The sequence below is a fragment of the Cottoperca gobio genome, chromosome 5 (assembly GCF_900634415.1).
Source record: "Cottoperca gobio chromosome 5, fCotGob3.1, whole genome shotgun sequence".
In the NCBI taxonomy this organism is placed as follows: domain Eukaryota; kingdom Metazoa; phylum Chordata; class Actinopteri; order Perciformes; family Bovichtidae; genus Cottoperca; species Cottoperca gobio.
In genome coordinates, this window is record NC_041359.1 from 9,425,406 (window position 1) to 9,453,396 (window position 27,991).

Here is a 27,991-nt window from a genome sequence, read left to right on the forward strand (position 1 = left end):
TATATTAAATAGTCTATGTTTTATATTACAAACAAACAAACATAACATCCTCGAGGTTCTTTATTGATAGGTTGATAAACGCTGACACTGAAATTGAGTCAGGGGCCCTTCAAGGCCCCCAGCCCTGACTGACGCTGCAGTGACTGTGTGGCAGCTGTAAGCTCCGTGCCGGCCAGCAGGTGTCGCTGCGAGCTATGGAGGCACAGAGTGGAGAAGAGACGGGGCCTGGCCTGGGAATTTGCTGTTCGCTTCCCATTCTTCCTATGCAGACAGACACACAACATGGCGGACTAGAATAGTCGGCCGACGCGCCCGGATACAGCGGATAAACCGTGGGATTTAACATCCAGGAAGGCCAAGAAAGTACACTCGGAAGGGACGATAAGTTAGCGCGAATCGAGGATTTTTTAGTGGGGGTGTCGTCCTTGCCTGGATTTATCAGCTAAACTGACTGCGAAGTGTTGGCTGTGTGTCCCAGATCGTGCTTCCCTCCTCTGCTATCACCCAGGTCCCCCCACCCCGCTCACACTCTCGGTTCCTGGGGTGTGGAGACAGGGGCCGGGGTTGAACAACGTGGAAGAGAAAGAAAGGATACATTCTTACTTGGCTTTGATTTTTTTTTAACCCCCCCCCCCCCCCCCCACCCCCTCTCCTCGGGTTTCCTCTGGGCGCTACAGGAGTTGTGGTGAGTTTTCTTGTTTTTGTTGCGGAAAGCCCGAATCACACTTGTTACAATGTCGCTGTACCAGCATGTTTCCTCTCGCTGTAACATTGTGTCACCCTCAAACAAGCACTTTGTCCCCCGCATTGAGCCGTGCAGGATACATTACATGATACCTGTATCGCAGCGACGTTAACCTCGGCTTTAGGCAAGGAGTGGGGCTGTGTTTAATAGTTGTAAACCTCTTTGTAACGCTTGAACATTTCAGAAGTAGCTCGGAGGCAGGGAGGGATTTTTTTTGAGCGAAGGGGGCTCTCAAGAAAAGGGGGTTTAAAGATAAGTGCGACAACATTTGAGAAGTCAGGGGTTGTTACTTGGTTTGTTGAGCCAACACTGACTCTGTTTGCGCTGGCAGTGGAACAAAGAGGGGGTCCAGGTCTGTCCTGCCTCACTGGAAAGTACACTTTATTGATCAACGCTTTGTTATTACACGTTCAGAGAGGGTGGGGAGCTGGCTGGGGGGGGGGGGGTTAGGAGCAGGAGGGGGCTTCACGCGACCCACAACAGGAATTAGGTCGCCCAAACATTAACATGTATGCTCTGTCAAATCACAGCGGCTGCTTTGTGTTTCTTCTTCTGCACTCTGAAGTGTGCATTCCGCATTACAACCTCTCCCAAAGTTTTTTTTCTAATGATTAATTTTCTCCTCTCTTTCTGCATGTTGGGTGTAACCGAGCATACCATTACAATATTGTGGGTGTTGGGTTTTTTATTTATGTAGGCCTATTACTTAACGTTCACTTCTTGGACTGTAAGTTATCATTGCTCAGCCCATGAGAACATTATTCCTTGTAATGGCTTGGTTGTCATTGGAAATGGTGACTATTAGATAAAGTACATAGGAATGAATTCAACAGCTGCTGCTTCATTTAAGCCAAACATCAACTACAAGAACTTTGCACCAGGACAAAAAAAGAGTTTGAATGTGTAAAAGTCAGAGCATCATCCAGGCTGAGGAGGCATGGCAGAGCCCGGCTTGACATTATCTGACAAAGCCTTTGCTATGTCTGCCTGGAGCTTGGCTCATCACGTCTGGGCTGATCCACTGACCTGCGGCACATATCCACCATACCTCAGTCTCTGTTCCACAACACGCTTTTCCACTTCATCGAGGTCGCCATGTCATGTTAGGACTATCCAAGTGCAAAACTAAAGCTGCACCCCCTGCAAACTTCTGTGACGCCTCTCTCAGTGCACCAACAGGCCTGTCTTGACCTCTGTTTGTCAGGCCTGGACACGTTTCCCAAAATGCCGTTGAACCATATCTGGTTGTCGAGCAGCCCTAGTTCAGGAAATTCGAACTGAGGGAGAAGAGAAAAAAAAAGGCAGAGCTGTTATCATCTTGCTCCTTCTGTCCATATCTTCTCCAACCTATTTTAAGAAAAAAGGAGTTATTTCTGTCTTGGGATCCAGAAAGTGTTTTTATCAGAGGAGCCCGAGTGATCCTCGTACCACGCTTTCTTTCATGATTGTCCTGGTTTCTAAAAATAAGAATAAGCTTGACGTCGCCTTGTTGCAACTGAATCTTCGATAGGTGGGACCTCTGAAATTACCTCCTATTGTGAAATTTCACAATTTCAGGGTGCTGACATAACATTATGAGTTGGCTCTTTTGGGTGGGGCAGGACATATATTTTCGGTTCCACCTGTGAGCCTACGTATGTTACTGTGAAGAGCACTGCAATTCTGCATCTAACGGGATGCACATAACTGCATTTAGAGGATTATGAAGCATTATGGAGCCGGATTTAAGATACGTGTGATATGCCGTTCAGCCTCAGTGACATCTATTTCACAATGCAGGAAATGAACCTGTGCGATGACTAACCATTCATAAATCAACTGACTGAAGACCTAATCCAGGGCCATCCAACTTTGTTCTGCCCCTCTGTAGATGCACCGTAGTAATTATGTAATCCCTTCAAACCTTTGAGTAAATCTTTGTTTTACGTCCTCCTGATGTGGGATGATTGATGTTTCTGGTTCACCACGGCTGTGATGGGTATTCATAATGGCTTGTTTCTTTTCAGTGGACTTCAAAGACCAGATGAGGTTCTTATATTTTAGATGTCTGAGTTTCTTGTAAACTTACATGTAATCCAGATCAGTGAATATCTTGTAGCTGCCTCCTTATTCATTCATTAGTGTATTGTTGCTTTGCTGCCACAATAAGTTGGGATAATGGCACTAAATACTGGAGTTGTGAGTTTGGCCGAAACAGTGTGTTAACACTCTTACACATAAAGGGTAAGGGTACCCTACGTTTTTCCTCCCAGAGAGAAACATAGATTTTGTTTTTAAAACGATGCCTTCATGGCTGAGGTCGAATTCAGGTCGGATTCAAAACCAGTTGAGAGCCGTAGTTATAAATATTTAGATTTGCCCTTGGCATCGGCCTTCGAGCCGGCAAGAACTTTCTTGCCCTGATGTGAAAAAATGTCCAAAGAACATGTTGGCAAGCCTGAGTTGTCTTTGAATGCATCACTTAAAGATGGGCGTGGAGGAGGAGGAGGGATTTTGGATAAGAACTAGCAAGACACTGCTGTGAAGTCTCAGATGATTGTTTCTTCATCTTGGATGGGCTTCTTCTTATCTTTCAGAGGAAGAGGAGGGACCGAGTGCAGCAGGGTGGTCACTTGAGATATGAGAACCTTGACTTTGGGTTCCCATTGTTACAGAGCCTGAATGTCCAAAACTGGAAAGTGTTGCCGGGGCATTTTCCTAATCTACCTAGTTTGTTTTCCTGCTGCATGTAAACGTTTTGCTATAACCAGAGATGGAATATATCAAAGTGCATCATTTATACTAAAGCCCTGTACTGACTTGAAGTACTAGTGTTTCCATCTGATGCCACTTTATACTTCTGCTATACTTCATTTCAGAAGTAGATATTGTACCTTTTTACTCCACTAGAATATTTGCCAGGAATTAGATACTTTTGTACAAATTTAAGATTTTTCTTGTAACATAGTTTAGGGCTGCTCATACATTTGTCTTTTTATTCAACAAGCGATTTGTTGTATTTGAGCAGTATACCAAACGCAGCAGAACTGGGTTCACGTTGATATCTGTTTATTTGTTACAAGTAATATTGTTATCGTGATATTCAACAGCGTTGTCGCATGTTTCCCTCATGCCGTGGAATCCTAATCAAGTTTTATGAAAGTGTAGGCTTTTTGTTTTATCCTTCCACCAGCAGCTCTTCACGTCTAAAACTGTCCGAATGAAAACATAAATCAGGCATCGGATCAAACAATAAGCAGACATGACTAGGAATCAGACCAGGCATTTGATGACAACTATCGGGACTTGAAAGCTTTCGGTACCTGGTGCTACCAACTCGTTCTGGTCAGCACCAAAGAAAGTATTACGGTTTGATGCCCAGCTTTAGCTGCTGCTGGAGGTAGAATCAGTTTAGGTATTTAGGGTTCAAATGGCAGACGTGTCAGATGGGGTTTCGTTGTGGCGCTTGAGCTGGCCGTTTGGCCCCACACCATGCTTCAAGGTCACAGTGGCTTCTGTGGGGAGGCCATGTTTTGCGCCTCCACATCCTCTCTGTGTCCAATGTGGGAAAGCTTGAGAGGCCCCTGGCATGCTCTGTGAGAAACCCCACAACGAAGCAGACGCAGAGCATCACTGACTCACCACTTTCACTCATTGAAACAAGTGAGTTTTCTTGATCCTTCCAGCCTGATGGAACCAAATCATCATTACAGGCTTAATAACAGACACAGCGGTCACTGTTGCGTGTAGGATGTAGCCAGAATAGTAATCCCTGGCTTCTCTCCGTCTTTTCATCAACTCACCAGCCCATGAATGAAGCCAGGAACAGGAACACAAACCACATCAGCAGTGAGTAGTATCCCTCAGAAAGGGAAGTCCAGAGGATTGTGGCTGTTGTATGTGGCACCGGGGACATATAATCTGTGGTCTGTTTCAGAGCAGGAGTCCTAGCGGCCCTGGGTTAGGCCTACTTCAGTCTCCCGTGAAGAGAAGCATTCACAGTATTCCTGTTGCCCCAGATCCCCCCCCCCTCCTCTCAAGACATAGAAACAGTATTAATATGCCATGAATGGAGACAGACAGACAAGCATTATCTAGCGCTGCAGCGGCTAGAGAAGCAGGACGCCTTGCAGAAAGCCAGGGGGAAATATTTCTCTGCTGAAGTCCCCTTGACCACCACAGCTGGTGTCAAGTCAGCAAGGCTCGTGGGGTTTGTGTCTGTTGGTTTTCCAGCTCACTCATTTGCCTAGGGGGGGGTATCCTCTTTGAATTATTAATAAAACGTGTTGATTTTAAGAATAATACTAAAGAGGATTCCTGCGGTGTTAGTAGTGGTATGGTCACATTGGGATTTGGCGAAATCTAGATCAAACGACGCATAATAAAGTGAGGAAACAGCTGCAACCATTGAGGATTCTGGTCTCAGGATGAAGTCATGTCTTCCCCCGAGAGATCCCTTTTGTACGATCCGTCTTTTTCTTGAGCCGTTCATTAATTCATGTCCGTGCAGTCGGAAAAGATACTTATTACTTCACCTCCGGGTCACAGGTAAATACAAAAGCATCAGTGAAATCCACGGACTTAAGTGGGAACTCTCCGTATTAAATGACTACCTTGCATTGATCTTACGTCTTGGACTTTGGTTGTCATGGAGATGTAATTGGACTTCCTTTATATTCTACCTATAAGTGTTCCTTTCACTGTGTGAATGAAATGGCATGGGAACAGCCCGGCCCTTTCACAACCGTGTGATTGCACTCGTATGAGGTCTGCAGTTGGCCACAGGCAGAGCAGCAACTGTCTTCATTAGTTTGTCGGCCTCACCACTTGATGCACATTAAAGAATCGAGTTCTGCTCGGTGCTGACTGACGAGTTCAATATGTGGTTTCACATGATTAGATATGAGAATGTTAGAGATTAGACTACATTATAAGATTAGATTTTGTTTTCTTCAATGAAATATTTGTGTACGTTTTTACCCCATGTATAGCCAAACATTTCTTTATTTTATTCTTTTTATTATGTATGTTGTTTTTTGTGTATTTAGTAAAATCTCCAGATGTTCTCCATCTAAAGCATTTGTTACCTAATTGACATATTTGATCAAACGTAATCAGATAAAGTGGGTTCAAAGTAAAGAAACAAAAATACCCCAACAGCTTGGTAAAATTCTGTAACCGCAGTTAAAGCAAGACTGTACAACACGATGTTCCTCCTACAAATGAAATGTGAAATTCATAAGGAATACAACACACCCGTTCTCAGTGTAACACACTCTGGTGTGTTGCTGCTACAGCCTTACTTGGTCTGGTATGACCAGTAGCTCATGGTCGCTGAATGTTAACAACACTATAAACACACGATATAATAACTCAACTCACTATGTTGCATACCATCGATACATAACAAGGAAAAGAAGTTTCCCGTATCTGAATTGTCCATATATTTATTTAATATTACATTTTGTATTCAGTTTTACCCTAAGTGAGGTTCATTTCCCAGGTAGACTTAACTGTTAGCGTAGCATGAAGGGTTAGCATTGTTGCTCTGTCAGCTATGGTTGGACACCGTTTAGCATAGCATTAACTGTTATTGAAACTGTTTCATGTCTGATACGATCGTTGTGCTCCTGATGTATCATTTTATTGGACACTTGCCAGCCAATCAGAATACAGCAAATACAGTCCAAAGTCAGAAAAGGTAGATTGTAAATAATGTATATAACAATGTAAATAATCAAACGAGCCTCAGAATCTGCTGAAGCTTTCAATGTCAACTTTAAATACCGTTACACTTTTAAATACTCAATTCTATGGACAGATGTAGTTTGTTACTCTTCTTATTATATATTATTCTCTTGTTATTTAGGTGTCATTTAGTTATCTTGGCAGGTTGGTATACTGTAAGTAAGCTTGTAATAATGCTCAGGGTAAATAAGGGATGGAGAAGAAGAAAACCATCGTCATATTTGATTTTCATCATAAAGGAAGCAAATGTCCTGTCACACGTTGTGTTGTGTGTTTGTCATTCCCTCCAGTCAAACTATTGATTTGTGTTGCTTGTTGCTCGTCATAGTCTTAAGAAAGCTGTGGCAGTTGAGCACTTTGCCATTGGGCAGCGTATCCCAATGGATTGCTCTATGTGCGCTTCCTTGTCTGAGAAATATTCACATGATTGCACAACACAAGCCAAAAGTCAGGAGAGCGTGAGCGGCACGACTACCTTTTTTTAAAAGTACATTTATTCACTAATAGATGGGCATGTACATGTTTCCTCTGCAGCGAGGGGATAGCGTGATGAAACTGTTGGAAAGATATTTACTCTTTTTTTTTTTTTTTTTAACAATTCTGTATCGCTACGTTGAGCTGGATTGAAAACAGGCTGAAGATGAAAAGGGCTTCATCAATTAAATCTGTTTATGAGACATAAAATCTATAAAAGTAGGCATTTATTTTATTTTGAGAAGAAGGATGTCTTGGTCTGTCAAAAAAGGGTGTAGAAAGAAAACATTCATTAGCCATCAGGAACGTTATTAGAACCTGATCAGGACACAAGAGTGATTCACTTTGGTGTTGTCCTGAATAATGTTGTCATTACACGTCTAAAGAAATAATTGGAAACTGTTTCTTTGCGATGTCTCTTGCAGCCGCCATCATTCTAGTGTGAGTTACACCAACTGTCACCCAGAGTATCTTTTTAATAGAGCGCACTGACGACACAAAACCTAAAAGTGGCACAAATGGAAGCACTTGCCCAGTACCTCTTAAATTAATGATGTCCTCTCCCAAAAACAAGTCTGTTGAAAAAGAATTTCATGCATTTACAAGCGCACACACACACTGGAAGCTTCTCAGGAGGCCAAAAACGCATTAACATGCATCTCTAGGGAGTCGTACTCCCGGGTCTACAGTCTCTAGATAAAAACCTCTCGGGCTCCTGCAGCATCTGTGAGAGGGGAAAGCTAGCAACAGGACCGGCTTATATCACTTACACCGACACAGTGACACATCATCCAGCCTCTCTCATTTTGTTCCGCAGAAAACAATGAGTCATGCTTTATTAAGAAAAGGTGAACCTACCCGCCTTTTACGTCAAATTTAGTCAATTACATAAGCCAGATGCCTTTTCTATGATGCATATTCACACAAAACTAATCACCGAGTTTGTCTATTACAGCTGAGTCACTCCTTTTCAATGAGCACTGAAGGGGAGGAGAGTCGAGGTAAGGGTTTAGGGTTATCACATGGTGTTAAGGTTAGCAAAGGGATTTGTTTTATATCTATCTGACCCGACAGGAAAGGAGAGAAGCAACATGCACTTTGAGTTATGACTTAAAAAAAGTCTGGACAAACTGTAGAAGACGCGGTGCAACTGTAGTAAATGCTCCTTTTTTTGCCCACACCTGTCACTCACTCGCATAATTTACACATCTGATTATTATTATTATTATTATTATCATTATTATTATTATAAGAATTAAAAAATGTACCCGCATATCATTAACTTCGAAAAGCGCCATGATTGTGTTATGGCTGTTTTTTCTTTTTTGTAATTTTCTTAAAGGAAAAATGCCCAAATTCTCTATTTCCACCTTTTTATATGTAAATATTTGCTCGTTTCATTCGTCATTGACTATCGTAAACTGTGTGTCCGACTGAACTTGACATTTGAAGATATCACTTTGGGCTCTGGGAAACTGCGGTGCACATTTCTCGCCATTTTCTGATTTTAATAATGCATCAGTTAATTGAGAAAATAATCGGCAGATTAATCGATATTTGAAATGATCTTTAGTTGCAGCCATGGCTACAATCAAATTCATCTGTGAGGTAAACGGAGACACTTGTGATGCAAGACCCTCCTGTCAAATCAAGAAACGCATCTATGAATAGAACAGAAGCACATCCTGCTCTTATTTCTCTTTTTAAAAAGTGCCAAAAGAAATGTTCCAAAAATACTGGTAGTGTTTTACCAAAAGGGCCTTAACATTTTGATCAATGTCTAGAACCTGTCAACAACAAAGAAAATCCTAAATTTGACCTATTTTCTGAAGACAGATTGTTTTTGGAAGCAGACATTTGCTGGCTAATGGCTGCATGGATGGGTGGCACAGAGAGAGGGATAGCAACAATTGGATTTGTAGGTTAATGGCATCCTCATTGACAAAATAGGTTGCTCATCATGCCTCATTTCAGACTGCAGTCATGGCCAAACGGTGCTCTGCTGAAACCAGAGTGTAAGCACTGCAATGAATGAGCTTAGTTCAGAACACCAGAGGATTGGCTACTGGCACTATTAGAGCTTTTAGCGCCCAATTTATCCTCTGCCCACTAATGTAATAATCCCTGATGTGAAGCATCAGTTTGTGTGTGTGGTGAAGCTGCAGTGCTGAAGTATCTCTGTAAGCAGAGGCAGACTGACCTCTGAGATTTTACAAAAGAGGTCAACCGACCACCCAGACGCCGTCGTGCTTTCTCCAAGTCCGTCTATCCTCTGGCCTCCACGCATCCCCCCCCCCCCCCCCCCCCCCCCCCCCCCCCGCATCTGTGGGTGAAGAGCTTCCTAAGTGCTGATTCACTGTTATTGCAGGAATGTGACACTAATTCTGTTTTGGTCATGCTCCTGGAATCACATCTTTAAGACTGAACCCTGTTGCAAAAAGAGAAGAGCTGAATTTAATTTAAGGTATACAGGTATTGGTCTCTATTTATTTATAAAGCCCTTAATGGCAATTTGCCCTCATGCTGTATATCACTTCTTTATTGGTCATTATTAAACAAGGTGATTGGTTGATGCTTGAAGTTGCTTAAAGAACACTGAAGTTGGGAAAGCTGCTTTTAGTTTTTGTGTTGCACACACTTGGAACAACACATTTTTACAACACACATTAAAACTTAATGCAAGTCCACCTATAGCTCAATTTAAAACCATCCTGACAAAATGCTATGCTCTTGAATGAAACTGTGTTCTGTCTTTGTGTTTATATTTATTCTGTTTCATTTGAATTCTCGTCATTTATTTATTGTGTTTCTCAACATCATTGAGAACGAGGTTATGGCCTTCAATGATTCCTCGAGGTTTAAATAAAAGTTGAATTCATTCATTTGAACAACCAAATGTTATAAAATGAACATTTCATATGAGCATATCAACATGGTATGATTGCACAAGAAGTCGGCAGATAATATAAAAGCATTTTAATGTGAAATACTGTGCGTGCTGTCTACACACCTGTGTTTCTGAATAGACCTCATATTTCTGTCTGTCTCAGAATAACGCTGTCCTGATACTCATCTTGCAAAAACTGTATTCATGATATTTAGTGAATAAATGATGTAATGACCTCTTCTGTTGCGTTACAGGACCCCGCTGTGCGAATGAGTGATTGATGCCAACTTCGCTTCTTCAGGTAAGTCGTCATTTATCACACACAGGCTAACGATATGCAAGCATTTCATTTTCATTTCAAATGTAAGAGTATTGCCTTCCAAGAATGAGCAGATAATGTGGGATTAGGATTGAAGATTTAAAAATAAAATACAAGGTGGATTAGACAACACATAAATCCTAAAACTCCTTATCTAAATATAAATAAATAAATGGTTTGAAACTTCTTAATATGGATTTCAGTGAGATTCGGGCTTGTTTTTGACGATACCCTTTTGTCGTGCGTCCTCCATGCAGGGCAGAATGGGTGTGTGTCCCCTGCTCCTGCTGCTCGGTCTAGCCCTCGGGGCCTCAGCCCAGGATCATGTCCCCATCACAAGTACGAACCATGTCCAGTATCTCAAAGTTCTTTACTCACCTTCCTGTGTTAAAAGGCTCACAGTGAGAACTTGCATTATACTTTCTTTCTTTTTTTTCTTCTTCATTATAATTTCTTCTTTCCAGGTCCTCCAAATATCACTGCCAAACCCACAGACCCCCCTGCTGCCCCCTCCCTCAACTTTACAGTCGCACGCACACAAGCCCCCACAGGCCCACCCACAACGCTCGCCCCCACAGTCATCCCGGTGACGACAACAGCAACCACAGGCCCAGCTGGTGAGGACGATGTATTACTGCCGGGCACCAATGCCACCGGGCGGCTGTTACCACTCCCCGCCCCCTCACCTCCCGCTCCAGCTGATGCCCCCGAGGCACCGCCGAGCACCGAGCTTCCCCCTCCTCCCATCCCGGCGGAGGGAGACAACGAGACCACAGCCTTCCCTCCGGACACCCCAACTCCAGATTATAGCGATGAGGAATTATTCAGTGTGGAGCCGGAGACCACCACCGAACCTGGGATGGGCTTCACCTCAGACACCAGCCCACATGGTGAGTGTCTGGTGCATGTTCAGGGCGCTGTGTGTGTTTATTTATTGTGAGAATACATAATGTCTCTTGAAGAGGGAATATCCGCCCCCCCCCCCCAGAGTTAAAGGGACAGTTAACCACAAAATCAAAAATATACATTTGTCCTCTTACCTGCAGTGCTATTTATTGCTCTAGGTGTTTGTGCGTGTTGCCGAGTGTAGAAGATGTCTCTTTAGAGATGCCTGCCACATCACTCGGCTTGTGGTGCTCAATGCGACTAAATAAAAAAGATTCAACAGCAATGTCTCTTTTCAGAAATCATCACCCAGTTACTCAAGATACTCCTCAGACCTTGTAGTGAGCAGTTTCAAGCAGGAACTCATTTCTGTCTTCCGAACTGCATACGGCAACATATCAGCGCGCAGCAGGAAGCGTGCATCTACCCATGGACGAGTTACCGCTCAGCTCAGGAGGAAGGCATTAATGTTTACGTCTCGAGCACAGGCCCCATTCATGAGTAGCTGCACGCTTCCTTCGGCGTGGTGATACATTGGCCGGTGTCGAGTTTTTTAAATGTATTTTTGAGCACCACAAGCGAAGTGCCATAAAGTTCCATCATATTCTAGAGAAGGCAGACATCTCTATATCTACAGCACTCGCACCAAAACAACATAGATTGATAAATAGCTCTACCGGTAAGAGGAGAAATATGTCTTTTTGATTTTGGGGGTGAGCTGTCCCTTTTTAAAGACGCATGTATTGGGTCTTAACTATAATTATGCAGCACCTTTCTATAGTCACACAGGGACACGGAGATGCCAGGTACTCCGATGGGTGCCTCATTAGACCAGGATGCCATGAAGCAAAAAGACATGTCGAGTTATGATTCGAGAGGATGTGACTCATCTTTATCTTGAATGGAAAAACACCCACTTACCATGGCGTGGGTATTGCTATCACACAGTTACCATTCTCCCATTCACTGCAGACATTCAGAGAAGTGTGGGGAATCACTAAGGCGCCGCTCAGAACCTGTGCGATTGTTTCACGACGGGATTTTTCTTTCTTTGTTTATTTGATTTGAGCTGTGGCACAAAACTGCAGTTGCAGCTAAACAGAAAGAAAAAAAGATAGTTCTGTAGTGGTTGCTCTTATTTCAAGTTGTTTGTCACTGGCGGATCGACTGTATAGAACTGCGTCAGGGAGGTTTTTCCTGCTTTGTGCACACTATAAAGAAGACTGGGCGGTCGTTTAATGTGCGCTTATGTGTCCCTCCTAAATTTGTCTTGAATTGTCACCACATTTTGGGTGCATTCAAGCATGTATTTAGAGCCGTCACTTGTCATCACATCAGCCAAGACGCACTTTAATGCTACGTGTGAACAGGGCCTGACTGAAGTACACTAAAGGTTAAGGGAATTTATATGAAATGACAAAACAAAGCTTCATTAGAAAAAAGAAAAAAAATATATATATATATATATATATATATAGATATAGATATAGATATAGAAACTTCACAGGTAGATGGTATACAGTAGATCCACATAAGAGTGTCGGGGTGCTTTTTGTTTGTTGTTGCTGCTCCGTATAGCTGTGTGTTATTCATGCAGCCTGGCGAAGCAACACCCAGAAAGAGCGAGCAAGTGAGCTTTCTGGTCAGGAGTCGACCTTTAATATTTGATACAGTTGGACACTTTTCTGCTTTTAGACCTTATTGTAGCATAGCTAGAAATATCCTGGCGTGACATACCTGCATTTGACCAGCCAGCCAAGAGAGTGCCATCAAAAGAGACGACCCAGACACAAAAAGCCAAAATTCAGCTTTATGTACTGACCATCTTAGTGATATCTTTGTAAGTGAAACATGACCCGCATCTTCCTTTTACATTAATTATTCATATTGCATGATTGTGGAGAAATGTACAAATCACTATCGAATGGCACTGATGTGATTTGGAAGATATTATTATTATTATTATTATTATTATTACAATAACGGCAGGTATGTTATGAATAATCCTGCTGTAGGTTAAACACTATTTCAAACTAGAAGGATGCACCATATGGATTTATTTTGTTGTAGTTTATGCACACCTGAGGGTGAGAAAGGCTCAAATGTAGTGAGCGACGATGGATGATTTTATATTCCATAGCTCTGACCTAACCAGACCTAACTGACACCACTGTTGTAAACAAAACTAAGAACAGTTCTGACTCATCAAATGTTCATTTGTTTATTTATTTTTCTAGTAAAATACATAAAAGAAACTTGTATTTCAATCATCTGGTCTTCCTCTGAAACTGTGAAAAACGTCCACACTGGCGACGACATGTTTGTTCTAATCCTTCGTATTTGGCTTTGTATCATTGCCTGATCATTTATCCGCTATAATTTCAATCGGAATAATACATAATATCAATTTCCCATTATTGGCTGATCATTTATAGACAGGATATACAGTATGTCATGCATCCCTATTTGAAACTGCTTGGGTACAAACATTGTAGGACTTAAGCGGAGGCTGTAACAGGGCTGTCAAACTCATTTGAGTTCAGGGGCCACATAAAGGCCAATTTGATCTCAAGTGGGCCGGACCAGTAAAATCATAGAATAATAACCTATAAATAACGACAACTCCAAATTTGAGTACATTCTAAAAATGTTCAAATTTAATGAACTATCTTTTTACAAAACATTATGAACAGCCTGAAAAAAAAGGTTACATTTCAACAATATTGCGCCTCAGTGTATCATTTACACATTACAACTTTCAGATCACAGTGTATCTACAAAGGCACAAATTGGACCATCATGCGGGCCGGTTTTGGCCCCCTGGCCGCATGTTTGGCACCCCTGCTGTAGAAGGTCAGATGAGCATTATTCACTCCAGGTCAACATAACTACACCAGATGTGCCTGCACTGCTAATATGGCATGTCCATTATATAGCATGATCACCTAGGTGTTGTTTTAATTGCTGTAGTGTGACCCTCTGGCTGCCTTGTGTGGAGAGCTGTGAGCAGTTCTAGATGGCAACAGATCCGTCAAGGCTGTGTCAATTCCACGTGATGCCCACAGCCCCGTTGTTGTGCCCCCGCTCTGTTCAATGTACACATTGTCCGAGGACGAACACTGAAAAGTCCTGGGAATTGTGCCTGAACATGCAACATAACTTGGCCGCATTCCAAACTAATTCCCCCCCAGAAAGTGCAGATGGAGCATGAAGTCAAATGATGCATTCTTTGCCGCACATTTCGTCTGTAACGTTAAGAGCTTTCTTGAATTATGAGTCTGTCCATGGAACAGCTGATTTTGTCATCGCATTGTCACCACCACGGTGCAGCTTTCTAGAAAAATCTCTTCTTTTGTTGAGGCCTCGTGTGTCTTACAGGCCAGTCATCAGCACGCAAACGGCAGCCAGTTTTCCTGTTGTTGTTCTGGCAAATCTCACGTCTTTTGTGTTAACTGCGGCAGTGAAAGGTCACCAGGAAGACTATAGGATTGCCTTCAACTCATGCACATGGCGGAAACGTATACAAATTGGTCAGCGATTGTAATCTGCAGGAGGCTTCACAAAGAATAGATAACTTGCTCCATGTAATATCTAATTTGTAGTGTTAAGCCTGTGTGCCCACAGTGCTCGGTAGCATCGCAGGCTTTCAGGTTTAAGACTGAAAGCGTGTAATATTTACACTCTAAATAATTCATAAAGACTCCACAGCAAACATCCTCCTACGTTTGAGTATTTTATACCATCGCCCTGTGTTTGCTTCTGTAACTGGCTATACCCGAGATGACAGCAGAGGGTCGACCCCTCAGTTAAACTGTGATTTAACGGTTCACTCCAAAGGACTTTGCATCTCTAATGAAATATTAACATGGACAACCATTATGGAAAGGAAAGATGCAGGCTGGTGTTGAAAGAGGCAAAGGTCACTTTATGACCTTGCCTTCATTTTTTTTTACCCTCTTTCTAACATGTTAAGAAGCTCAAAATCAATCTTGTCTGAATGTAATGAATGACATCAATTAATCTACTTGTAATTTCAGCTACAATTGAACAGATAAGTCAAAATCAGTATTATAAATACTTATACCACTCGTGTCTGATTAATTTCATTGTAGAATAATCTGCTGATCATTTTCTAGATAAATTAATTAATCGTTTGGACTATAAAATGTCAGGAAATCGTGAAAAAATGTTTGTTGCAGTTCCTCAACGTCCAAGGTGATGACTTTAAATGTCTCGTTCAGTATTATTATACAATATTATTAAACTATTCAGTTTAATGTGATTTAAAACCGAGAAAGAGACAAATCTCCATATTTGAGAGGCTGAAAGCAGCTGTATGAAAAATGACTTTAACAATTAATCGATCGACTAATTGTTGCATGTAATATTAGGCTACAGACAGTTAGCTTAGCATAAAGACTGAAAATATAATAAAATCCACCTATCGGCACCTCCTAAAGCTAACTAAGTAATGCACAAGTTGTATCTTGTTCTCTCGAGGCTTTATGGGCGGTTATATGCTGGACTGCGTGCAGTCGCTGCCTTCAGGGACTTGTGGTTTTTGCGATTAAAGTTTTGGTAAAATCACTTTTCTGTGTTTTGTGTATATTGTATAATTTCTTGATTTAAAGTATGTCACATTAGTAAGCTAATAAAACATGCACATTTAATAAAAACACCCTAAGCTTATTTAGAGTGGTGTGATAAGAAAATAATTTGGCAATAGAATTTGGCATCAGTGTCGAATCATCAAAACACTGACTCACCTCAAGGCTCAAGTATCGAGACTTTTTAATTAATTTTGTAATCACGGTACACGCCATTTATTCTCCCTGTTTTTCCTCTGATGTAGACAACAACCAGTCTGATGACATGCCAATCATAGCCGTCATGGTGGCCCTGTCCTCCCTGCTGGTCATCATCTTCATCATCATCATCCTCTACATGCTCAGGTTGGTGGAGTGCGGCTGATGTTACACACTGAATGCACGCTAGCTAGAGACCTGTGGTGAAGGCCTCCGGTGCTCCTGTTACCATGGCAATGACTGATTGGCATTCAACTGTGAGACGTGTGTGTGTGTGTGTGTGTGTGTGTGTGTGTGTGTATGGCACTTTCCTATAATGTTAAGTATCCATATCTACTGTTGATTAATTTATTTATTTTTTCTTAACAAATTCCTCACATTACTGGGATGCAGAAAGTGTGTGTGTGTATTAATATGCACTTTGATCTGTGTTGATTGACAGGTTTAAGAAGTACAAGCAGGCAGGGAGCCATTCAAACTCTTTCAGACTGACCAATGGGAGATCAGACGATACAGGTAAAACACACACATAAGTGCTGGGTTTTATGTGTCGAGAGATGTGACTGCATACATACTCATTTATTTGTTTTGGGTCGTATGTGCAAATATGTACAGCCGGCTTGACCTAACTTGTTACTCTGAGTGGTTTCTGATAAGACTTGATTGATCTTGCTTCTCTAACCGATAACATGTCACTGGCAGAAGGCTTTGTTTCACTGTGATTACCTAACCAGCACAGCCTCAGTGAGCTGCCTCTCATGTCACAGTGTTGAGTCACATCGCCCTCTGGTGGCCATCTTTAGAGAAGACACCAAAATGATGAAGTCTGTGTGATGTAACTCCATTTCTCACCCCCTTCTCCCATGTCTTTATCTCCACCTGTCTCTCTCCTCTCCTCACCTCCTGCCTCCTCCCTTCCTGCTCGCCGGCGCAGAACTCCAGAGCGTGCCACTATTGGCCCGTTCACCCAGCACAAACAGGAAGTACCCTCCCCTTCCAGTCGACAAACTCGAGGAAGAAATGAACCGTCGCATGGCTGATGACAACAAGCTCTTCAGGGAGGAGTTTAATGTATGGCACACTCAGACACACACACACAACCTCTGATAACACACTGATGGTCACCTTTAACCCACATCCCTGTAGCCTTATTAAGTGAGTCCCACTCAGGGTTACAGGGGGTATTTCAGTCGCTCGGGAGGTAAGAATATGGAAAAGCTCAAATAACTTCAAAAAAGTATGATTTGATTAAAAAAACGATACATCCACATATTTGTGTTCATAAGGAAAATAATGATACAAAAACCACACAAATGAATATGACGCTGACCTGTAGTCACAAGAAGCAGGAAGCTCGCCGCTACAGTAGACTGACTGCAGAGTACAAAACCTCCCACCATCCTGACACGTAACGTCTTTCAGGCCACGTGTTGTGATTGCGAGAGCATGGAAACTTGGTTAGCAAATTGAAATAGTTAGCTTAAAGTAATGGATGAATGATTCAAATGAAAAGCTAAAAGAGGATCAACACTTGAGAAAGTTAACCAAAAGTAATGTATAAACTGTTGACATGAGTACATGAAGCTAAGGGATAAATAGATGAGAGAGTGAGCCAAAAGTAAAGGATTACGTTGAAATATTAACTTAACTTTTACTAAACTTACTAAACATTTTTTGAATGATAAGCAAAAAGTAAATCATAAACAGTTTTAAATAATTAGCTAAAATGAACAGATGAGCAGATAAAGAGGTGGAATAGATGGCTAAAAAGTGTCCCTCAAAATGCAAACTTGACCAAACCGATGGAAACATTGACGATTCAACTGTATGTGAACGTTGTTGTAGCAATATCCACTTTGTCTTTGCACTTTAAAATGGATAGGAAGTGGATTTGAACACATTTGCAGCATGACGTCTGATAGGTGTGTGGGGGACCGGGAACCACTGGCCACGAATAGTGCTGCTGCTACACTGTGGCTGGCTTTGACATGTTCGCACCAAGTTGTCAGTGTGTTGCTAAATGTGTTTTATTATTATTATTATTATTATTATTATTATTATTATTATAATTATTATATCTCACCGTATTGCATTTGGCAGATAATCAGCCTATTGCTGCAACACATTCACACAAACATACACCTGGGGTGATCTGTATTAAGCACACGGATGTTATCAGTTTCAAATGTCTCCGTGTGACCCGGCACATGATTCCCTGTTGGCTTCATCTTTTAGTCTGCTGTCTGCACTTCCACCACGTTTTCTAAATGTATTTTGTCCCCCTGTGTGTTCAGGCGCTGCCAGTCTGCCCCATCCAGGCATCGTGCGACGCTGCTTCCAAGGAAGAGAATAAAGAAAAGAACAGATATGTCAACATCCTGCCATGTGAGCGACTACACAACCCTAACACTGTGACACCGACTGACAATATTAACACAGCACTCATTAATTCTATCTGTATAAGTATTCAAGTGGTCAGGATGTAAAAAGTGTAGCGTAACAATTCTTTCTCTCTCTGTGCTTCTTCTCTGCTTCCTTCCTCAGATGATCACTCCAGGGTGCATCTCTCCTCTCTGGAGGGAGTCCCAGACTCTGACTTCATCAACGCCTCTTTTATAAATGTTTGTGCAGCATTTTTGCCACAAAAGAGACAATTCTGCTCTAAATATATGTTGTTGCGTCCTAACGTCTCTTCTTAACCTCTTTCTTTCGCAGGGTTACCAAGAGAAGAATAAGTTTATTGCAGCTCAAGGTAAGGTTTGTGCCTGCATTGGCTGCAGTTTGTTTGACAAACAAATGACCCGATTATTAGCTAATTGCTTTCCTCTGAGTTTCTGCATCTGTCTCGGTCTTTCAGGGCCAAAGGAGGAAACGGTGAATGACTACTGGCGGATGATCTGGGAGCAGAACACAGCCACCATTGTCATGGTGACCAATCTGAAGGAGAGAAAAGAGGTAGGAGAGCTGGAGGGATGCTGATGTTTTATAAGATCACGCAACAGCTTCAAAGGACACATGTATGTGTTTTGTATAGAAGCAAAATAACCCTGTTTTAAAGGCACTTCATCCTCTTAGTGCACTGGTGTTATGTAAAGTTCCATTGTATTTATAAAGTTAGTTAAACGATGCACTTGTTGCTCGCATGACTCGTCTTCAAATCATGAGTTTGAGCCTTAAATAGAAAGTTCACCCCAAAATCGAAAAGACATATTTTCTCTCTGACCTGTAGTTTATTTATCTAGATTGATTTGGTGCGAGTTGCCGAGCGTTGGAGATATCAGACGTAAAGATGTCTGCCTTTTCTAAAACATAATGGAACTGGATGGCATACCAAGGGGGAAATATGTATTTTTGATTTTGGGGTGAACTGACCTTTTAACCTCTGGTTTTTCACTATTCTCATTCTGTCATAGACTCAACATGGTTAGGCAGCTGTTCATTTGTATTCTCACCTGTTTGTTTGTTTCTCTCTCCCATAACTGAATAAATTGAGGCTGTTATTCCCCACAGACGTTAAGTCCCTCTCTGTGTTTCAGTGTAAGTGTGCCCAGTACTGGCCGGACCAGGGCTGTTGGACATACGGGAACATCCGAGTGTCTGTAGAAGACACAATGGTTCTGGTGGACTACACCATCCGCAAGTTCTGCATCCAACAGGTAGCATTTTGTTGGTACCAGGATATAATGCTATAACTGTGTCGCTGTGTCGTGGCTCGGTCTATCACCTGGTTTTATTTGTGTCTCAGGTGGGAGATGTGTCAGGGAAGAAGCCTCAGAGGCTCGTCACCCAGTTCCACTTCACCAGCTGGCCAGACTTCGGGGTGCCCTTCACCCCTATTGGCATGCTCAAGTTCCTCAAGAAGGTCAAGAATTATAATCCCCAGTATGCCGGGGCCATTGTGGTCCATTGTAGGTGAGTGGATCAAAGCCGACACTCCTGATTTTGCCTGTTTTTAGTTGTCCGTCTTTGTCCCAACCTGTCATATTTCTGTGTGTCAGTGCGGGCGTGGGGAGAACAGGTACCTTCATTGTGATCGATGCGATGTTGGACATGATGAACACCGAGAGGAAGGTGGACGTGTTTGGCTTCGTGACCCGGATCAGAGCCCAGCGCTGTCAGATGGTCCAGACTGATGTAAGTCCAGTGTTAACACGGTGTCTCCCATGATGCAGTGTGTTTTCAGTGTATTGGTTTGTTACTTCCACTTGTTCCTCACCTTCTTCTCTTCGTCCCACAGATGCAGTACGTGTTCATCTTCCAGGCGTTGTTGGAGCACTACCTGTACGGAGACACAGAGCTGGAGGTGACTTCTCTGGAGTCCCACCTGGCCAAACTCTACGCCCCCTCACCTGGAGCTGGCTGCAGTGGTCTGGAGGCTGAATTCAAGGTGTGTGTTTGTGTGTTATTCTCTTTGACCCCCCCTCAGTTATCATACCTCTGCGTCTAAACGGTTTTATAACCAGTAAGACGAATTGAATTGGTGTCTGGAGTTCGTCTGACATATTTTAACTGCAAAAGTCCCGAACCTTAAAGATCCCGTCCACTCGAAAGTGTGTCTCTTTCTTTATGTTTCCAAAAGTGATTTGTATCTGTCCAAAGTTTGTCACAAGAGAAGTGTTTTCACATTCCTCTACTGATGGCTGTGCACTCTCATAAAAAGCTAGATTTGGTCTCAAATTCAAAAACCAATCACTCGCTGTCTAATATGCAAACGCAAGGAAACTTGAGACTTCCCGTGCAGAGCAGATTTTTCTGATACTTTTCAGATGCAGAGAGCGAGAGTTGCATTAGCATAGTAAAGGTTTTGCTATCTTGTGATATTTGCATATTTATATATATGTATTTATTTATTTATTTATTACATAGATCCAGAGTTTCTCAAGAGTAGATGTGCTTCCAGCCCCTTTTCAGATTCTTTTTTAGTTTTTACTTTATATATGGGAAAACCATGTCAAACCAAATATTAAGCACGACAGAGTACTTTTAGATGCTTTAAAATGTATCTGGAGGGGGATTTCAAGTTATCTCTTTTCTCTAGAAGCTGACAACAATCAAGATCCAGAATGACAAGATGAGAACAGGCAACCTGCCCGCCAACATGAAGAAGAACAGAGTCCTACAGATCATTCCATGTGAGTTTTATCATAGTGGCCACACACAGTGATGAACGCCATGATGCTCATAATGAAATTGCAGACGTATAGCCCCAGTGTCAATCAAGCTTAATATTTCTCCTTACTTCCAACAGATGAATTCAACAGAGTGATAATTCCAGTCAAACGGGGAGAGGAGAACACCGACTACGTGAATGCCTCTTTCATTGACGTGAGTGTAAAAGCTCCCGGATCATTTCATTTTATTAATGCACGCAATCGACCGGTTGTTTAAAGTCTGCCTTCCTCCCTCCTTGCTGTTTATTTTTATACACTCCATTCATGCCTTTCCCCCCACGTGGACATCACTTCCTGTCATTTCCCGCATCTGACCACAGGGCTACCGTCAGAAGGACTCCTACATGGCGAGCCAGGGCCCCCTGCAGCACACCATGGAGGACTTCTGGAGGATGATCTGGGAGTGGAGAAGCTGCTCCATAGTCATGCTCACAGAGCTGGAGGAGAGAGGGCAGGTGTGTGTGTGTGTGTGTGTGTGTGTGTGTGTGTGTGTGTGTGTGTGTGTGTGTGTGCGCAGATACAAACACTAGTATTAGATATCGGATCAATAACTGGCTAAAAATAGAATATTGATGTTGGATCATTTACTCAATGCTGACTTGACGCCACCAGACTCGTACAACACGGTGATAATCAAACCAAATGTCTTGAGCTTTAATGGTTTTCCAGCATTTCTTTAATGTTTAATAAAGTATTTGTGTCCAGATGTTTTAATGCTACAACCGTGAGTCAGAGTAGGTTTTGTGAACGGTGATACCAGGAAACCCTCTTTATTGGCCAGAACTGCCAATAATTGCTCATGTAATTAATGATTTATCTCTCTTTAATAGCAATTACTGGTAACGCATCAGGAGAATTAAAAAATGACTATTCAAAGATATAAGATGACATTAACATTTTAGATTTCCTCAAAATATTCAGAATGTTAGCGTGTTGTTAAGCGTAGTGATTTGATCATCTCCGTTATGGTTCCTGCAGGAAAAGTGTGCTCAGTATTGGCCCAGTGATGGAGCCGTGGTCTACGGGGACATCTCCATTGAGATTAAAAGGGAGGAGGAGAGTGAGAGCTACACGGTGCGTGACCTCCTGGTCACCAACAACCGGGTAAGGAAGAACTCCCTGAAACAAGCAGAGCTTCAAATACAAACACACGGCACATCTAACCGATAATTAGCATTCATATTATTCATTAATATTGTGCATTTTGAAGCCGTGATTTTAAACCAACGGCAATCTTTGCGATGCTAACGCCTCATTTCAACACAGTTTGGTTTGGTGTCGTTATACTATGTGAAGTATGCCCCCTGGTGTTCAACATGGATGGGTCGACACGCCACCGGGAGAAAAGTCGATTTTGTGTGTTTTTCGCCGTCCATTGTTATGAAATAAGCGCCTGGAGCATCTCAGAGACGCCACGTCGATTTATTTGGTGCAGACTATGCTAACCATATATTTTGGCAAAATAACATTGCTCAAATTCACAATGCATTAACCTATTTAAACTCTTTTAACGTTATACAATTACACAATTCGACTATCAAAACAGTTAAGCAACTCAATTAAATTGATTTGAAGTGGCTGATTCGCTAATACTGTATGCATCGTATGCCACAGGAAGTAAGCATTTTATGAATTGGCTGCAAAAGTTATAATTTCTCATTGAACTCGGACCGGAAAGATACGGAAGGAGGAGTCTCGTAAACGCATCAGAAATCACGGAGGTTCCCATAGGACTGAATAAAGTTCTGGTTGGCTCACATACGAACACAGAGCTACGAGGAAACAAGGCGTAACTGATCTCTTCCTTTTTGCCCTCGTCCATCTTTCCAGGAGAACAAGGCTCGAGCGGTGCGTCAGTTCCATTTCCATGGCTGGCCAGAGGTGGGCATCCCCTCCGACGGTAAAGGCATGATCAACATAATCGCTGCGGTGCAGAAACAACAGCAGCAGTCTGGCAACCACCCCATTACTGTACACTGCAGGTAAAACACACACACACACACACACACACACACACCCTTCTTCTTGCTGGTTTAACCTATATGTACCCACAGAAACAATGAGAAACAAAACACTTGACCTTAAGATAATTATATTGAGATTTGTTTTTGTATTACTGTTGTGTGTGTGTGTGCGTGTGTATTGAGGTTTACATGTTTGCTTATGTGTGCACAGTGCTGGTGCTGGCCGGACGGGGACTTTCTGTGCGTTGAGTACAGTCCTGGAGAGGGTGAAGGCAGAGGGCATCCTGGATGTCTTCCAGACAGTGAAGAGCCTCAGACTGCAGAGACCACACATGGTGCAGACACTGGTGAGGGGCCCTTTTAACAATTAAGAACCCAAAAGCGTGAATTATTACCACTGCTGATGATTTATTTTCACCACTCTTAGTGTGTTTGTCAGCGTAGGGTATTTCAACAACTTGGGTGATTCCATTAATATTGGCTATTAAATTAAATTGGGCTCTAGCCGCGGAGCAACTGATGAGATTTTGGTAGCAGTTTGAAAATTGGATTCATGTCATTAAACAGTTATTAACTATGGAAGCAATAGATGAAGACACTTGGGTCCCTAAGTCTAAGAGTATATGTGCCGGATTAAAGGAGTAGTTCAACTCGAGAGAAGAACACTCACTTTCTCGGCGAGAGTCGGGCGAGAAGATGCAACTCTCATGTTTGTAAATCAACAGCTGCTTAGCTTAGCTTAGCATAAAGACTGGAAACAGGGAAACAGCCTGGCTTTAATTAATATCTTTTGTTTATTCCATACAAAAACAGAAGTGTAAAAAAACCAATTAGCTGTGTCGAGGTGTGTTATGTGCTGGACGAGTTCTTAGCTGAGACCAGTTGCCAGGCAACAAGAGGATGTTACTGGTCCCAGTTAAACAATAGTCCGACACACAAACCCCTCAAACAAGATGTAACGTGTTAATCAGCCCATGTGTGCCCTATAAGGCTATATTTAGTATAAGGAAACATTAGATCACGTGACAAATCACATCTCTATCAAGTCAGTCAGGATTCTTTTTAAATTAGGAATAATGCTAACATTGCGTTTATTAATATATTCAAATATATGGACAAAACGGTAGTACCATCATGTGCCCAAAGACTAGTGATAAGAAAATGTTGACCCATGTTTTTAAAATTCAGTTGCATGCACAAAGGGAGTTAGTGAGCTGGAGGATTGGTGGATATTCTTTCCAATTAAGTTAATATTCTCCTGTGTTTGACATTCAGATGCAAAACAAGGAGTACACATCAGTACACAAACTACAGCTGTGTGGTTGCACTGCTGTTTTTTTACAAGGGATCAACGACTTCAGTGATTTGAAATGTGATGGATTTCAGGAAATAATAGCGTTAGTAGTTCCTGCTGACATGGCTGTTTCTCCTGTCTCCTTCCCCTTCTCAGGAGCAGTACGAGTTCTGCTACAAAGTGGTCCAGGAGTATATCGATGCCTTTTCTGACTACGCCAACTTCAAGTAGGGACCTGCCATGGATGGATGTCCGCATACACGTCATACAAGCATATGCACGCACCAGAACACACGCATACATTACCATGCAGACAGCTGCATATTCCCATGTGATGGATTAAAAAAAGAAAAGAAAAAGACTCATCACAACTTGATCTGTGGATGGGATGAACTGCCCGCAGGAAAAGGGAACAGAGGCCTCGGCCCGGAGAACAGGACAGTGCAGTCGGACGATAACTGAGATGCCTTCTTGAATATTTTGTAATATTGGTCTTGTTAATACAGCCCTTAACCCCTATTTGCTTCCCCTCCCCATATGTATATATACTTACTGTGTTGCATCTTATTACTTTGGTTTCTGACACCTGTAATGTATTTTATTATACATATGAATATAAAGCTAATGCTTTCGAGGCAAATGAAAAACATCCAGGGTCAAGGTAATGATGATATGGATTTTTCTTTTTTTAACATTTTTTAGGGACATAGACTCAAAACATTTGTTGGCTTGGCCAGAGCCATGCTGTAGCAGAACCCTGAACACTTACAGACTCCATCTGGACGTTTCTTTCCCCTACTACACATGCATACAACACACAAGCAAAGCCATTTGTCTTCACACAGATTTAGTTTCATCTGTCGGGCAATTTCTCCCCTTTTTAAGTTTCGGAGGTTCAAAGGTCTCGCACCGTTGGAGATCTCTGTGAAGTAGCTCATAGACTCAGGTTGACACACAAGACGCACACTAAACACCAGGAGCCATTCATTCTTTGAGTTTGTGTGCGCGTTTGTCTGGGAGAGAAGTCTTCTATCTGCAGGGTGCCAAAGTCCTTCACTCACTTGCAGCTCTGGAGTCTTAAGACCATGTTTAGATATTCAATACAAGAAAGCTATTTTACTGTTGAATGATCTGCTACCAACACGCTGCTGGACTGTAACGGGAAATCTTTCACAACATACAGTTTAAAAAAATAATAATAATTGGTCAAGCTTTTATGTTGAATCTCTAAATATAACTTTTATTTTTTAAGCTCTGTTACTGTATCTGCAGCAATGTTGATCATGTTGACGAGCCAAATCACAAACGACACAATCGCCAGTAACTCCCTTATTGCATCATCAACGATTGTTATATACCCAGCATATTTCTTTTCTTGTTTACAGACGCACGTCAGTATTTCTTGTAGATTGTATTGAGCATTTATTGGGGGTTTTCTTTTGAGTCTGCCTGAATTAACACTCTGATTTATTTTTATATCAGCCTCGCATGACCACGCTGTACCGCCACACTTTTAGAGAATGATTCCTTTTTTCTTTCTTTTTTCCCCACCATGAACACTGATGCCGAAGAATGTCTCTTATTTTGAATGCTGTTGCTATCATATTCCTCAAAAATGGATACGTTGTTACTTTAATAGTGGAGGTGTGCCATGCCGAGTTTGCTCAGATTTCTTTGTCCTGTGAGGACACGAAGACTTGAATTACAGTGTGGGCTTTTTTTCAGATGAGGTCAGAATTGGGGCTATGCTCTCAATTATGGTGAATGATGTCAGTCAACCGCAGGGCTTCAGGTCGGTCAACTCGGTCAGGTCAGGAAATGACTGCTGCCAATTTTGTTTAAATAAAGAAAATTTAACTAATTCAGCTTTAGTTTATCTCCAGAGCTGACACATTCGAATGGTTTAAAACCCCCAGGAGTATTCTGGATTTTAAAGCCATGATATTAAAAATAGTTTTCTTTTTATGTAGATTTAAACTAGGAACAACCCTATTATTGTTCATAATTTACATCCCACACTAGCAGTCTAAATCACACTAACGGGCCCCGTATTTAATTACTTTTCTTAGCGGAAGGAGCACAATCAATCCTAATTTATTGATAGTGGATAACGTCAGTAAAAGTATATGCTGAATTTTTAGGAAGGGTGATTTGCGTCAATGTTGATTGTTTGAACACTCATGCACTATTTGCACCAAAAGCAAAGCCCTTAAAAAAATACGGAACCAAATGAGAGATCAGGTCAGGATGATGATACAGCCTTGATATTGAAATATGGGAACTATATGAAGCTCTTTCAGGTCTCAAAGCCTTCTGTAAGGCCCCTGCAGGGACTTAAAATGAGCAGATATTTTAATTGACATGTCACTGAAATGTTGGCTGTTTGTGCATCGTCATTTCAGGTCTTTTGTCGTTCCAAAGCATCACAAGTGCCCGCACTATTAGTTAGGTGCCATTATGTTCTTCGTTTATTTTATTCACTTAGGGGGTCTTTAATTAATTAGAGGAGGGGATGCTTTTTGTTTGGCTATTCTGTCTGTGCTTTAGTAACATGGGTTTATTGTGTGTGTTTGGATCATGTGACTTTGTCTCACTGCAATTTGACAGCATGAGACACACTATTTTGCTATTATAGTGAACTTTAAAAAAAGTGCCTCAATGGTAAAAACAAAACTTTACATATATGTGGTGCAACTATTGTACTCCTAAAGGCTGTCCTTTGAATTTTCACAACTCGCATGTATTTCCTCGACTGTCTCCTGAACCTCTTTGTATGACAAGTCAAAAGGTCCAAAAGCAACACCGGGTCAGTCATCCTTCCTTTCACATTCCCCCTAGTCCCATATACGTAGATTGCTTGATTGTGCAGATCTAACTAACATTGAGGTCACTTTTAAATTAATTTTATTATCTTGATTTGAATGGCCATCTCATTCCATATCACTGAATTGTGGTATCCATGACAAGTAATCAATTGTGGCTACCCAAATGTTCAACAACAGAAATGTGTAAATTTTTCCCTACAACAAATATAATTGCAACTTTAATGCATCGTCACCAAGGGAAACCAGACAGTTGTCCCTGTTTCCCTTTATTCCCGGAGTTTCTTACCATTGGAGCGTTTTGAATGCCCCGGAGAATAAAAATAAGTCTCCGTTTCTAGAGTGTCGGACTGGAGGAAGACTAGAGTCCAACTTCGCTCTTCTTCGGTCCACCTTTTATATGTCCTTTATGTCTCCTGTCCAACTCCACTCACTGTTGTCCACTTATCGCTTCCTTTTCCTCTTTCACTTTGTCCTTGGACCATTTATTCCCAGTGGTCACTGCCCCACTCCCTTTTGTACATACTGTAAGGTTATTTATATTTCATTCCAGTCTGCTGCCTTGCTTATTATATTTTCTTCTCCCCGCTTCTTTTTTTTTTTCTTTTGGAAGAAAAAACAAAAAGATGTATATTGAACTGTATCGGGACCATTTTGAAAATGTATTAGAGATGTTTTGTTTTGGCCATTTTTAATTTGGTATAATTGTCTTAAGAAAATCCTATTTTTTAATTTGCCAATGTTTGTTTCTAGTGTTTTGTTATTCAACATTTGAATATATATGTATATAATTATATATATGACAAAATTATATATAATTATATAATGCCAAATGGCCTTTCTAAGCAAGATACTGTTCAAACCTAATAAAGTGCTTGAGATTTTATCTTTTGTCTGT

The 27,991-nt window shown here is 41.7% G+C and overlaps 1 protein-coding gene across 2 annotated transcripts; it reads left to right on the forward strand.

Moving 5' to 3' along the window:
• Positions 1-233: 233 nt before the first annotated feature.
• Positions 234-27,979, forward strand: ptpra (protein tyrosine phosphatase receptor type A). 2 transcript variants are annotated; one of them, XM_029431378.1, is made up of 22 exons: positions 234-685; positions 10,088-10,134; positions 10,410-10,491; positions 10,617-11,042; positions 15,890-15,989; positions 16,285-16,358; positions 16,777-16,913; positions 18,137-18,227; positions 18,387-18,463; positions 18,558-18,594; positions 18,700-18,797; positions 19,379-19,498; positions 19,588-19,754; positions 19,841-19,976; positions 20,080-20,229; positions 20,881-20,974; positions 21,091-21,167; positions 21,334-21,468; positions 21,992-22,117; positions 22,844-22,995; positions 23,189-23,324; positions 24,428-27,979. In XM_029431378.1, the coding sequence occupies exons 2-22, from the start codon at positions 10,114-10,116 to the stop codon at positions 24,500-24,502; spliced, it is 2,511 nt and encodes an 836-aa protein (XP_029287238.1). In that variant the 5' UTR covers positions 234-685; positions 10,088-10,113; the 3' UTR covers positions 24,503-27,979. The 2 variants fall into 2 exon arrangements, with proteins under 2 accessions (XP_029287238.1, XP_029287239.1); XM_029431379.1 differs by having other exon boundaries at positions 20,884-20,974.
• The last annotated feature ends 12 nt before the right edge of the window (positions 27,980-27,991 follow it).